Below are 15,288 nucleotides of genomic sequence, written 5' to 3' on the forward strand. Positions count from 1 at the left end.
TTCTTGTGTCACTTCTGGTTCTTTTGCTAGTCACCTTACATTGGTACAATCAGGTTCTTGATATTTGTGTTAACAGGAATAGTTTCTCCCAACAACTTTCGAAACCCCTCAAGAACCTGAAGATTTTGTAAAAATCTTAACCTTTTGCACACTCAGAAAAACCTCAGCTTTTCCAAACTATCCATGTAACCAAAAGCTGCTCCTCTTTGGAGGATCATATGAACTGTTTTCATACCCTCGCAAATGTATTATATAAATACAAAGCATGAAGCCCAGAAGTGGGCTCAGTTCTTGAGTTGTGGTTACAACTCTTAGAAAATGGTGCATAAACCTTCATTGCATTCTTTCTTCCTGCCTCCATTTATAAAGTATGGGATCTATGATTTACTGAATCACTTTCTCAATCTTTTGATGATTTGTGCATGGACACTGCCAGGTCTCCATGACTCTTTTAGAAATGTAGATATTTTCTAACCAACTGTTCAGAGATGTTATTATTATGCCCCTCTGGAGCAGGTTGATCAAACTCAGGCCTCCTGGACCACAGGAGACTACCACTGTAGCACAAAAGGTCCTACCCTTCAGAACTGTACTCTCTACATCTCTCCCTGTATTTTTAAATAAAGGAGTGTTTTTGATTAATTCACAGAATGAGAGTATGGCTGGCTAGGTATTAAATTATTAAATGCCCATTTCCAAATGTCCAGAGGGCAGTTAAGAGTCATGCACATTGTTGAAGCTCTGGGGTCCCACACAAGCCAAGTGGAAGACTTTTTCCCCATGAAAGACATTAGTGAACCAGATGGGATTTCTGTCAATCAGCAATAATTTTATGGTCATCAGTAGATTCTTAATTCTGGCTTTTTTGTATTAAATTCAAATTCCACCATCTGCCATGGCGAGATTTGAACCTTGGTCCCTAGAACGAGTTTCTTGATTAATAGTCTAGCGATACTACCAATAGGCCATCATGTTTCCCTGTCACTTCACATTTCTCTGCATAGTTATTTGCCATGTGGTCATACATTCCACTGACGCATTTATCTCATCTTGATGCAATCATGAACACTACTTTACAAGTCAGCTGTTTTGAAATATACCTTTTAAAACGCTAAGACTTTAGAGTAGATTTGTAGCTTGGGTTGTGGATTATAGTGGTTGGTTAGCTTGCTGCACTGGTTCGCTGTTCTGCAGACATTTCATTACCCTGCTGGATAACATCATCAGTGCAGCCTCCAACAAAGCACTCCATTGGAGGCTGCACTGATGTTACCCAGGAGGATAACAAAACGTCTGCGGAACAATGAACCAGCTCAGCAAGCCAACCAACCACCTTAATACCTTTAAATTAAAGGCATACTCATGGGATCTGGTGCCATTGGGTGAGAATCTAACATAGAAATCCATTTCAAGCAGGGAGGAAGTTTTCACAATAACTCCAGAAGGACAATTACTGTATGGTTTAAGGAAATAATTTTGGATGAAGTGTCACTGGAAATTTTGACCTAGTGAAAGAATGGGGAGGCTAACCTCTAATGTAGAACTGGAATCCTATGAGAATAAAGCCATAATGAATGCTACATATTTGCTGAAGTGTGGAGCACAGTGCAAGGATTTCAATAAAACATTCTGGCATGTCAGTTAATGTGAAAATTACATTCCCCTTTAAAGTCATGTATTAGATAAAACATTAACTGGCAGAAATGGCAATTTTGGCTTGGTTGTTACAGTGAAGGCCTCAGCATTGTTGGAAAAATTCATTTCCTTGTAAATGAGAGTCTATGGGTATTGTAACAATGTTTTAACAGTGCCTTCTACATTTTTCACAACACTTCAGAATTTTTTTTTCAGTAACACATTAGGAAATTGTGCCTCTACATACAGGTCTAACAATAAATATACATTATGCAATGTATATACACAGTAAAATGTACAATACGCAGAAGTCTAGTACCTTTGCTTGGAGAAATCCACATGAATTCTCCAGACCCAAATCAAACACCAACATTTTCCCTTTACTGGTTCAACTACATATCCATACTTCCTCTGTGGGCTGTAACTTTACTGATCAGCCATTACACAGCACCTATTCACATATCTTTTGAAAGTCAATGTAGACCAGATCAACAGTATTACACTTAACCTGCTATTACTTCATCAAAAAACTTGTCAGTTAAACAAAAAAAAACTTGCCTTTAACAAAGTTGCATTGTTCATTTATTAATCATTTTGACCAAGGTTATGCCCCTATCTAAACATGCAACACCAAGATCACACTGATTAGCCTGCTATTGCTGAAATTACCCTTTCATGTTTTTGTACAACAGTGCAACTTTCATAATTCTCTAGTCCTCCAGCACCACTCCTGTGCTGAGGGAAATTGGAGGCTTATTCATTTTCACTGCAATTTTCACCTTTATTTCACTCAGTTCACCTCACTTATGATGGTAATAAGAATACTGTCAATCTATCAAATACAGACGTGCCAAAACTGCACAGTGAAGATAATCAGAGTTTCAAGCCCAAGTATACAGTCATATGTTCCAATTAAACGTGACTGTAAACAGCCTCAATAATCTTTAAATTCGTGAGTTGACTTGATGTGTAGCATTTATGTACTTGCATTTTAAAAAATGCAATAGCGCTTGAACCTGAAGATTTCTAACTCAACTTCTGTAGAATGTAATGATTGTTACCTGCTCAGTGCTAGGATCACTCGAACTAAAAAAACCAACTGATATTACATGGCGATACTAAATGCAAAGTAATGGCCAGATTAAATGAAAGTATTAAAATCTTGTCTCAGAGAGGCAAGATCAAATGATTAAAAACATAAATATTGTGAATTGCAACTAATTTTAGAATAACAGCGCTAAGTTTCAATTTGCTTCAGGTATTTAACCTAAATACTTCAGGTATTTAACTATCATGGTGAAATAAAGCAAATATACAAACTGGCTAATGACAATTAAATGAAGTTACTTTTTAAGATTAGTACTTACTTTTTAATACAGTTTGTCATGAGCAAGTGTACATCTTGCCTTTCATCAAGCAACAACATAGCACCAAGGTAACCAATCCGTTTGTCTGTAAATTTCTGAGAGGCAATCAGCTTTAGGCACTCCAACTACAGTGAACAAAAGCACATGTAAAATATTTTATAAAGGCAAATTTGACATTAAAGATTCAGGAAGAGCAAAACAAATTCAAGCTCAAAGCAGTTTGTTAACAGGCCAGTTTAATCTCAGTGATGGGAACTACTGGAATTAATTCTAAAGGGATATAATTAATCTGCACTTGGACAGGCAAGGATTAATGAAGAACAGTTAGCACTGTTTTGTTCAGGGGAGGTCAGGTCTAGAAAACTTAACTGAATTTTTCAAAGAGGGGACCAGGTGCGTAGATGGAAACAACATACTTGACAGTCTGCTTGGACTTCAAGGATTTTGATAAGGTCTCGCATGGGAGACTGATAGTGAAGATAAAAACTCATGGGATCCAAAAAAAAATGGCCAATTGGCTGAGTGGCAGGACAGTAATGATGGTGGAGGGCTGTTTGTTTGAATGGAAACCTGTGCAAGTGTTGCAACCCGTTGATGGTATTCATGATGATACAGACTTGAACAGAGGAGAGCTGACCAGTAAATTTACGGATGATATGAAATAGGTAAGTGGTAAATAGGGAGGAGAAAAGCCTTAAATTACAGGAGGATGTATACTGGCTGGTCAGATGAACCAAATGATGGAAAACTGAATTCAAACCAGGTAAGTGAGAGATGATGCACTTCTTCAGGACAAACAAAGCAAGGGAACACATGAATAGTAGGAACTGGGAAACATGGAGGGTTAGAGGGATCATCAAACCTTAAGGGAATCGGTCAAGTAGATAAAGTAGTTAAGAAGGCATAGAGTTTAAGAGCAGAGACACTATGCTGGAACTCTATATAATGCTTGTTGGGGATGTGATTGCACCAGAGAGGATGCAGAGAAGATTTGCCAGGATGTTGCCTAGCTAGAGAATTTAAGATAGAGGGATCAGATGGACTGGGATTATACAGGAATCCGAGGGGGGAACATGATTGAGAAGTATAAAATTAGTGGGTGGATTAGTTAGAAAAGACAGCAAGAAACATTTTCCACTGAAGAGCTATCAATGGCCAGACAGCATAAATTCAAGGAAGGGCAAGGAAGTTTATAAATGGTTAAGAAGAAACAATTTTTCACCAAAGAGGTTGGTGGGAATCGAAATCTCACTGCCTGGAATGGGTAGTACAGCAGAAACCTTCAAAACATTTTACTAATACTGTATTTAGATATGCACTTGTACTGCCAAGGCATTAAAGGCGATGGGCCAGGTGCTGGAAAATTAGAATTAATTAGGTGTTTGAAGTGCAGGTTCATAGTTCTTCCTTGAAAGTAGAGTCACAGGTAGACAGGATATAGTGAAGGCGGCATTTGGTATGCTTGCCTTTATTGCTTAGTGCATCGAGTTCAGAGGTCATGTTGCGGGTATACAGGACATTGGTTAGGCTATTTTTGGAATACTGTGTGTAATTCTAGGGTCCCTGAAATAGGATGGATGTTGTGAAACTTGAAAGGGTCCAGAAAAGATTTACAAGGTTGTTGCCAGGGTTGGAGGGTTTGAGCTATAGGGAGGCTGAATAGGCTGGAGCTATTTTCCCTACCGCATCAGAAGCCAAGGGGTGACCTTATAGAAGTTAGGGTGAACAGAGATGGTCTTTTACCTGGGTTGGGGAGTCCAAAGCTAGTGGGTATAGGTTTAAGGTGAGAAGGGAAAACTTTATAAGGGACCTAAATGGGCAACTTCTTCCACACATAGAATGGTGCCTAAATGAAAAGAGGCGGCAGAGGAAGTGATGGAAGCTGCTACAATTACAACATTTAAAAAGGCATCTGGACAGGTATACGAATAGCAAGGGTTGAGGGGGATACGGGCCAAAAGTGACTAGATTAATTTAGGATATCAGATCAGCTTGGATGTGTTGGACCGAAGGGTCTGTTTCCATGCTTTAAGGCTCTGTGACTGTTTTTGACCAGTGCAGACTTGATGGGCTAAAGCACCTTTTTCTGTGCTACCTTTCTGACTGTGACTCTACCAGTCCAAACTTAAGCGCTACCTTCATTTTTTTGGCTAAGTTAGAATAACCACTTGTGAAAGCATAGGGAAAGGAGTCAATGACTTCCTGTTTAGATTTATTTTTGCTTCTGCTTCAAGTCAAATCTGTGTCCTGATATACAACACCACCCAGGCAAACCTGCACCATTTAGGAATAACAATACCTGTATAAATTGAAATTGGGCGTGCCTGGAAGATCAATAAATCATTTCAAAAACAAAAAGGATTAAAACAACAAAAGCCAAAATCACAAATGCTGAGTTGAGTTGGGATGAGTTTCAAAGCATTTCCAGGGTATTTGGATAGTGTCAAAAATCTACTCAAGTCAAACTCAGCTTTAAAAAAAAGGGCTATGCACAATTCAAGAAAAAGAATAGAATTTAAGGGGTAATGTCTCACATACATACACTAAGCTCACAATTTAGGATATATTATGACTTACTCTTCTTTTGCACAATTAAGGTACATTGTCAATGTGCGAAAACATTCCGTAATGTGGAGCCACACCTGAAGCCAACCAGTTTTCATTAACTAGTACAGCACAATTGTTTCCAGTTTATTTGCCAAATCAACTTAAATCTGTGACCTCTAATCATCAACTATCCTGCCAATGGAAACAGTTTCACTTCGCCTATCTACACTTCATAATTTTCAATACCTCTGGCAAATCTCTTCTCCGCCTTCTTTGTTAACTGACTTAGCAAGTGTCCACTGATCTTGATAAACTTGTGCACAAACACCTTTGTGTTTTAATGCTCTGGTACCCCCTTTCAAATGGTACCAGTTAGGTTGGATTGCTTCCTCTTTCTTTCCTACCAAATACGTCAACTCACTCCTGCCCCAAATTTCATTTGCCATGAGTCTGCCCACTCCACCAAATCGGTTATTAAGTAGCAAACCAGAACTATGGGCATTTTTCTTCCATAAACACACAGCAATATAAATAATTTTAATAGTGCCACAGTTACTCAGTCAACATTAGTAAACTCAATATATCCCAGATATCACACATGAAGCCTCTTTGGGATGGGCTGCTCATCTACTCAACAACTAATTTAATGTGCACTGACATCCTAAAAAGAAATTTCCACAGAATAAATGGCAAATATAAAAGTTTACCTGACCAAAGTGTGCAGGATATCCCAACATGTGCATGTACAGTAGTTTTGCCACATTTCGACAGCGGTAAGTATTATCTTCTTCCCTGAATGAAGATCGAATTGAAGCACATTCCTTCTGTATCATCTCACGCTCCTCAGCTTGGGTCCTGGCTGTCCGGATAGTCCGGATTAGCTCCCTCAGTCTGATAGGGGCTGGCATCCTCTAGAGTTGAGAGGGGAAAAACAAAAATCAAAACAACCTCAAACAAGATCCTGATGACCTTCATGGCCAGTTTTTAAAAACTCAATAATTTCAGACAGCTAGATAAATTATGTTTTTTCTAACAGAGCAGCATAGCCACATGCCACACTCTAATGAGCTTAAAGACAAAATGTTGATGAAATGCCAAGAAGGCTCAATATAACAGATGTGCTTCAGAGGATGGAGAATTTATAAACCGAAAACAAAGATATAGCACTTTTCATTTGTTTGATCCCGTAACGAATTAACCGAGGAAAGCATTACTACAAACTCAGTATTAATTAAAAGAATGAACTGTAGATACTAGAAATCTGAAAAACGAATTGCTGGAAAAATTCAGCTCATCTGGTTGTGTCTGTGGAGACAGTGCAGTGTTAAAAAATGTTTTGGGTCCAGTAACCCTTCAGCTGTGGAGTGTAATTGCAGTTTTTGCTTTAAATTGTTGCTTCTGTGAAACATTACGCCCAAATGATACGTCTGAATTTCCAACCAATTTCAACACACACCAAAACCTTATGCAAGCCGCAAGGCATAAAAATCAATGCAACAGTTAGGAAGCGGAAAGCGCACACCATTCTTATTGAAGTCTAAAGCCAACAATATGATTTCAAGCCATCTGGCTAGAATTCATACACAATGGGCACACTAAGTTTTAGAACACGGATTCCTGATGCACACCATTGATCAGATCTTGCCAACTTAAAATTAACCCATTTATGTCCACCCTCTACTTCCTATTAGTAAAATAACTGTCCTTCATCCGAACAATGTATTGTTGCCTAGACAATGAGCTCTTATTTTGCACAGCAACATTTGGTGTGTTATGTTACCTAATGCTTTCTGGTAACCCATGTACAGTAGATCCAAGTGCTTCCTTTTATTTATTTGTAAATGAGGAACAATCTATCTTTCAGGAAACCATGTTGTCACACCCTGATAGAAAAATCTCCTCTGCACCCTGTCTAAAGCTTCCACATCCTTCCTATGCTGCCTGGACTGGAAGGCAGATCTTATGATGATAGGTTGAGAGAGCTAGGGCTTTTTTCACTGAAGCAAAAGGAGAAGGAGGGATGACATGACAGAGGGGTACAAGATGATGACAGGCATAGATAGAGTAGATAGTTAGAGACTTTCTTCCAGGGGAGAAACGACAATTACAAGGAGGCATAATTTTGAGGTGATTGGAGGAAGGTATAGTAGAGATGTCAGAGATAGGTTCTTCACACAAAGTAGTGGGCATGTGGAATGCGCTGCTGGCAGTGGTAGTGGAGTCAGACATATTAGGGACATTTAAGCGACTCTTGGATAGGTATGTGGAGGATAGTAAAGTGTAGGGTATGCCGAGTAGATTGATTTTAATAGGATAATAGGTCAGTACAACATCGCATCTAAAAGGATCTGTACTGTGCTGTACTGTTCTATGTTCTATGTTGATTCCACATTGATTGTCTGTACATGCGGTTGGGTGATCACTGCAACCATTTCTAAGCTGGTAGCTTTCCCTTTTGGCTCATTGAAGTTCCAGGTCTTAAAATCAGACAAATATTTAAAAGTAAGGAATGGGGTGGGACCACCAGATAGTAGTCAGTGATGGTATGACAACTGATGCTGCAAATTTTAAGTTGCATTTTGATAATACAGATAATCTGAATGAAGAGAGATGAGACAGGAACTCTGTACAGGGTAAAATAAGAGGCAAATTTCGTTCAGCCTCAGCTAATGATCACAAAGAGGAATGAACAGAGTTCACTGCAAGAATCAAAAGACCATGGCTTTGATTTTCCACTCTTATTGAATTGAAGGAAGGTTTGCTCATCCAACGTAGGGAGCTACACCGTGACGACTGAAATCTAGTACATCAGCTTTACGTTAAATTTTTACAAACTTAAGACTCTTTTCAAACTGGAATTTGTCCATTACAGCCCACAGCAAAAAATTCACTGAACTTGACCATTTTCTTTGTTTCAAGAACCTGTGCAGTTCCTGTTTGATGAGGGTCTTCCGCAAAACTCGTATGTTCTGGGGCCATAGGATGGCAGCTGGTTAAAGATACTTTAAAACTTTATAACACCACTCAGCTCCTAAATAGACTAGGACTAATAATTTTTCATCCAATTAATACAGGGCATCCTGAAACAAGGTGCAGAGTTTGTACGAAATTCTGGCTTTCTAACTTCTGCCAGGCAATGTGTTACAGGGAAGTGACTGCTAATTGCATTTTGTAAAACTCAATGTAGTTTAAGGAATCCTGGGGTGCATAAAACAATTGTCACTACTTCACAGAATTGCAACAGATAATGAAGACTGAGATGCTATGGGATTTTCAAAAGACCAGAGGGAGTGTCAAATACACGCACCTCTCAAGGAAGAAACAGCAAAAGTACCATATTTAAAGTCTAGTTCAATTTATTACATTAAATTAAATGGAGATATGCAAATGTTGTTTCAGTATTAACTTTTTTAAAAAATCAACTTTACTTATTACACTAAATGTTTCAGTGAAGAGGTGGCAAACCCTAATTCATAGTGAATGCAATTTTTAACTTGCACACTTTTACACAGATTTTCCCTCGAATCAGAAGAACACAAAATGTAAACCTACCCTTTCAACTTCACAGAATCATAGAATCCCTACAGTGTGGAAACAGGCCCCTCGGCCCAATAAGTTCACACTGACCTTCGGAGCACCCACCCAAATGCATCCCCCTGTAACCCACCTAGTCTACACATCCCTGAACAGTATGGGCAATTTAACATGGCCAATCCACCTAACCTGCACATCTTTGGACTGTGGGACGAAACCAGAGCACCCGGAGGAAACCCACGCAGACACGGGGACAATGTGCAAACGTCAAACACACAGTGACTTGAGGGTGGAATTGAATCCAGGTCCCTGGCACTGTGAGGCAGCAGCGCTAACCACTGTGCCACCCCTTCAGAGAAAATAGCTCCAAATTCATTTCATTTTTGATGACTATCAATGAAACACTGATCCAGAATTTTTGACAAATTGGAGAGTTCACAAACATACAGTTTTACATAGAACTTTTTCCAGGAAAAAGAAAGAAAGTCCTTTGAAAGGACTAGAAATCCTGCATATGCCTTGTATAGAAGCATACTGCAATAAAGGTTACAATTTGACTGCAAATGTTTTGTGGGTTTCTTCTAGAAAAATCAAAATAAATTAGGTTATATCAAGGAAAGGTCTGTTTTTGAGGAGACCCCACAGAGGAAGACAGTACCCAAGATCACAAAATTAGACTGATTTCAGTTATGAGAAAACAAAATTAACTGATGGAGCTCAGAGGATAAAGCATTGTAAGAAAGAGAATACTACAAGTGGAGCCATGTGAAGTACCTGCTTTGGGACCTCTTACCACCTTCATAAATCGGTATAGAGATAGAAGTCACAATAAGAACCTCAGCACCTTTTGTGTAATGGAACACCTCAAGGCTTCACTAGATAATTAAGTTTAACACTCAGCCACATAATTCTATTTTAGGGAAGATGACTAAAAACCTTAGTAAAGGAGGTAGGTTTTAAAGCAGTAACTTAGAGTGGAAAGTGGTAGAAATAACAAAAAGGTTTGTAGGGGAGTTCAGAGCTTAGTTTTACTAGCTAAAAACCATGGCCACCAAAGGTAAAACAATTAATGTTTGGGATGTGCAAGAGACCAGAATTACAGAACAAAGTTGTAGAGCTTAAAGAGATTCCAGATTTAGGGAAAATCAAGGCTATCAAGGGGGCCAAAAGCCAGCAATAGGACTTTAAACTCAAGTCTTTGCTCCTCAAAACCAGACCAATGAACAAGTGCAGGATGGTGGTCAACAGAACTTGGTACGAGCAAGAACACTTGTAGGGCTTTTAGATAAACTCAAGTTTAGAAAGGGTAGAAATAATCCTACCTCTGGGCCAGAAGGTGAGAGTTCGAGTTCTATTTGGCCCAGAGGTATGTCACAACTGGTTATTTTTGTAAACTTCCTCTGGACCGCCTCCAAGCACATCCTCCTTTAGTCTTTGGGTCCAAAACGGCTCACAATATTCCAAAAGCAGTCTGACCAGATATCTTACAGCCTAAGCAGTACATCTCTGTTCTTGTAATCTATATCTCTTGAAATGAATGACAATGTTGCATTTACCTTTACCTGCCAACTCCTTCTGCTCAATCTTAATGAAGTCTGGAGTTTGGTCTCAAGTCCTTTTGTGCTTCAGATTTCCGAAGCCTTTCCCCATTTAGAAAAATCGGTCCATGCATCTAATCTCTTGACCATAATGCATTACTTCACACTTTCCCACACTGTATTCCAAGTGCTACTTCTTTACTCACTCTCCTAGGCTATCCAAGTCCTTTTTTAGCCTTCCCACTTCCTGAAAAATACTTATCCCTCCAACTATCGTTGAGTCACCTGCAGACTTAGCAACAATGTCCACAGTTCCTTTATTACTGTATAACATGGTCCCAACACTGATCCCGAAAGAACTCTACTGGTAACCAGCTACAATGCTGAAAAATCCTTCTGCTAATCAGCCAATCCCCTATTCATGCCTGTACCTTGCCTCAAACCCTTTGGGTTCTTATTTATTTAACAGCTTGCTGTGCGTCACCTTGGCAAAAGCCTTCTGGAATTCAAAACTGGATTGCATCCACTGGCTCACTTTTGTCTAACTTGCACAGTATGTCCTCAAAAGAATTCTAACTGATTTGTCAGGTATGACATCTCTTTGACAAAGCCATACTGACTCGGTCCTATTCTACTATGCAATTCCATTACTTTGCAATCTCATTCTTAATACAGAATCTAAAATCTTAACAACTAACTTCTGCTGCCCTCCCTTCTTAAGCAGGGAATAATCAAGTCTTGCAGTTGTAAAGGCATACGGTCACATGAGATAGGTGCAAAGCTAGCTGGCCTTACAAAAGGCGAAAACATCTAGTTGCACTGAGGGTACATTTGTAACCAAGATGGTGTTAGAGGGAAAGGCTGAACAGACTGGGGGTTTATCCCCTTGAGCATTGGAGGCTGAGGGATGGTCTTTATGGAGGTCTATAAATTAATGAGGGGCTCAGACATAGTGAATAGCCAAGGTCTTTTTCCAAGGATTGGGGTGTTCAAAACGAGACGGCATAGTTTAAGGCGAAAGGGGAAAGATTTAAAAAAGGGACTTGAGTTTTTTTTTAAGTGTGAAAAAGTTAGAGTGGTGCACGTATGAAATGAGCTGCCAGAGGAAGTAGAGGCAGCTGGCACAATAACAACATTTAAATAGCATCTGGATGAGTATATGAATAGGAAGGGTTTAGAGAGATGTGTGCCAAATGGGACTAAATTTATTTAGGATGCTGGTCAGCATGGACAAGTTGAATCAAAGAGCCTATTTCTGTGCTGTAGATCTCTATGACTAATATCACTTACGCCATCTGCAAGTTCATAGCATTCTACTTACTTTATTAAAATTGCTGCAAACTGGGAGATAAATACAATGAGCATGATGGTGAAGCTATGTAATTAAAACGTTCAACAATAGTTTTAGTATAAAATGGTTTGGTTGGATTCATACTATTTCTTTGGTTGTATCAGACTCAGGAGCTTAAAAGGATTCTCCTGCTCCCCAAAATATTTAGGAACACAGGGATGACAATATCAGCTTAAATTTTGTCAACTTAAAACAAAATAATGAATCAGTGTAGGAATCCCACCTCTAGTTTCAACATATGGTCTTACAGTGTCAAAGTTTCCGGCCATATTTAATTGTTTTTTTAAAAATTGGAAGGGCATGCACAGCACAATGTACCACAAAAACATTAGTGCTATCTTGCTTCTTCCCATTACAAACAAGGTGCCCCTGAGGCTGCCTGCTTTCTTTTCAAGTCTACGTCCATAGTACAAAACACTTCCCACAGTGTAGGGTACTTGTTACTAAGTTTTCCTTCAGGATGGAGCACGTAGCTAGATTTTTTTGCATGGTTCATTTAAGAGTCATAAAGATGTACCACATGGAAACAAGATCTTCAATCCAACTTGGCCATGCTAACCAGCAATCCTAAATAAATCCAGTCCCATTTGCCAGCATTTGGCCCACATCCCTCTAAACCCTTTCTATTCATCTACCCATCCAGATGCCATTTCAATGCTGTAATCATACCAGCCTCCGCAACTTTGTCTGGCAGGTCATTCCATACATGCACCACTCTGCATGAAAAAGTTGTCCATTAGGTCCCTCAAGTCTTTCCCCTCATGTTAAACCACGCCCTCTAATTTTGGACACACCCACCCTGAGAAAAGACCTGATTATTTATCCTATCCATGCAACTCATGTCCTTATAAGCCTTTGCAAGAGTCATTCCTCAGCGTCCAATTTTCATGAGGGGTTGTGTAGATTGAACATGTAAATCAATCACAGCAAAAAAAAGTGACAGCCAATGTTACTGAAAATGCTTAGAGGATGTGTGAAGGTAGATACCGAGGAGGTGGTTTTATTTTGTGGGAGAGTCTAGGACCAGTGGGTATAATCTTAGAATGAGGGGTCATCTATTTAAGACACTGAGGTGAACAGAATTGTTTTCTCTCCGGGGGTAATGAATGTGTGGAATTCTTTATTGCAGCGTCCTGTTGAGGCTGGGCCAGTAAGTATATTTAAGCCCAGAGATAGCTACAGCCTTTTAACCACAGAGGGAATCAAGCATTATAGGAAAAAAGGCAGGAAAGGAGAGTTGAAGTTGATCAGATCAACCACAATCTCATTAAATGGCAGAGCAGACTTGATTAACTAAATAGTGTACTTCTGTTTCTACATCTTATGGTCATTTGACCAAGTGTACTAAAGAATCATAGCAAAACTGACTATGGAAATTAGACAAAATTCTTGACTGGTTGGAGTCATATCTAGCACAAAAGGAAGATGCTGTATGGCTACTGCCAGTTTTGGAAACATTGCTGCATATGGTTCTGGGGAATAAACTGAAACACAAGAATCAAGTCCCAGTAATGAAGTGTTTAGGGCTCAGATGATCATAACATTTAGTTTGGCTGTGGAAAAGCAGATGGAGTCAAAGTTAAACAATATGAAAAAAAAACGAATTTTTTTTGCGTGGGTGGATGTAGGTTGAGGCACACAAAAATAGATCTGATAAGTTAGAATTCAAGATTAGGAGACAAAACTTTAATGCAACAATTTAAAGAGGAGATTGCTCAGGAACATTCCCAAGAGAATGAAAAGTTAGGACAAACAGAATAAAGAAGTCTTTGAATGATAAAGAACAAGATAAAGACAAAAAAGTACCAACGGCATGTCAGGTGGTTAACAGATTAGGAGGCTCTCTGAATACAGAAAACACTGATGAGTAAGAAAAGAAAGAAGAGAGGAGCAAAGACAGTATGGTAACACAAGCAATTAACATTAAAGGAAATCCTACAGGTGTTCTACAAAGTCATAAAATTATAGAGGATTGAGATCATTTCAAAACCAAAGTGAGATTTAGACATACAGCCTTGGATGAGAAACCAAATGAGTACTACATATCTGTCATAAATCAACAAGATGAAGAAGTTATGGTTTAAAAGAAAGTCAAAGTACTAGATAGGCTAATTATTGATCTCTTGGCATTTTCTAGTGGAAGACTGTACTTAGTGGTTGCAGATCCGCTGGTGATTGGTCAGGTCTGTGATCAATAAAACCTTCCTACAAACAGTACAAGTGTAGTCGACACTGGGGCAATGGATTTTTGTGATCTGTTTCACTATCATGCTAAAATCACTCTGTCAACAGTCTGTTCAGCACTCCCAATTTATCCTCTCCAGGCATTGCTATCTGTAGCTTTCCACAAGTGATGGTCAAAGGATTTTAAAATAGTCCCTCAAATATTTGCAGAGACTCTTTCTGTTTTATTTAACACTGGTCAAATCTCCATTCATAGACAAGGAAAAGTGGCAGACCATCCAGGCAACATAACCAGACCAATGCAACTGGTTTCAGAGATCATGGGAACTGCAGATGCTGGAGAATCCGAGATATCAAAGTGTGCAGCTAGATGAACACAGCAGGCCAAGCAGCATCTTAGGAGCACAAAACCTGACGTTTCGGGCCTAGACTCAGGAGGATAGCCTCGATGATGTTTGCCGTTTGCAGAACTTCAAACAGCGTGATGAGGCCCTGTTAGTTTTGCTAAAACTATACATGCTACTAGTCAGACCACAGCTACAATACTATTGATCCTCTTGTGCAAGGAAACAAAGGCTGGTAGTGAAGGCAATCCAGAGAAGGTTCACTATGATGTGTGTGCATGGTGATTTCCTTTGAGGAAAAGTTCAGTAGGTTGGAGGTTATACTCATTGGATTATAGAACAACTGGGCATATTACATGTTCTTAGGAGGCACGAGAGGGTAGATACAGCAAGATTGCCTCTTCACGTGTGAAAGTCTCGGACAAGAGGGAATAATCTCAGTCTGGGTCATCCATTTAAGACAGTGATGAGGAAGTTTTTTTCATGGCAGTCAGGTCTGAATTCTTAACCACAGAGGGCTATTGAGTCTGTGCATTTAAGTATATTCAATGCTGATATGGACAGATGATTTTTAATCTGCAAGGGAAGCACAGTTAAAGAGAAAATGACAGGAAAGGGGAGTTGAGGGTTATCAGATCAGCTATAATCTTATTCAATAATGGAGCAAGCTTGTTGAGCTGAGTGTCTTATGATCTTACGACTTTGTGGACACTGCTGAATCGGATGATCTCATTGGAAGCATTCAGTATTACAGCTGTGTACTCGTCTTCTCCTCATTTCTTAGTTGG

The 15,288-nt window shown here is 39.3% G+C and overlaps 1 protein-coding gene across 2 annotated transcripts in view; it reads right to left on the bottom strand.

The window, feature by feature from the left end:
* Positions 1-15,288, bottom strand: part of ap1g1 (adaptor related protein complex 1 subunit gamma 1) — a 115,866-nt gene that overhangs the window by 89,164 nt on the left and 11,414 nt on the right. For both annotated transcript variants that reach the window (XM_059651704.1, XM_048546274.2), the window contains exons 2-3: positions 6,257-6,460; positions 3,003-3,127 (exon numbers count right to left, since the gene is read on the bottom strand). In XM_059651704.1, the coding sequence (XP_059507687.1) occupies positions 3,003-3,127; positions 6,257-6,457 (326 nt within the window). In that variant the 5' untranslated portion in view covers positions 6,458-6,460. The remainder of the gene's footprint in view (positions 1-3,002; positions 3,128-6,256; positions 6,461-15,288) is intronic.

This window comes from Stegostoma tigrinum, chromosome 16 (genome assembly GCF_030684315.1).
Source record: "Stegostoma tigrinum isolate sSteTig4 chromosome 16, sSteTig4.hap1, whole genome shotgun sequence".
NCBI lineage: Eukaryota > Metazoa > Chordata > Chondrichthyes > Orectolobiformes > Stegostomatidae > Stegostoma > Stegostoma tigrinum.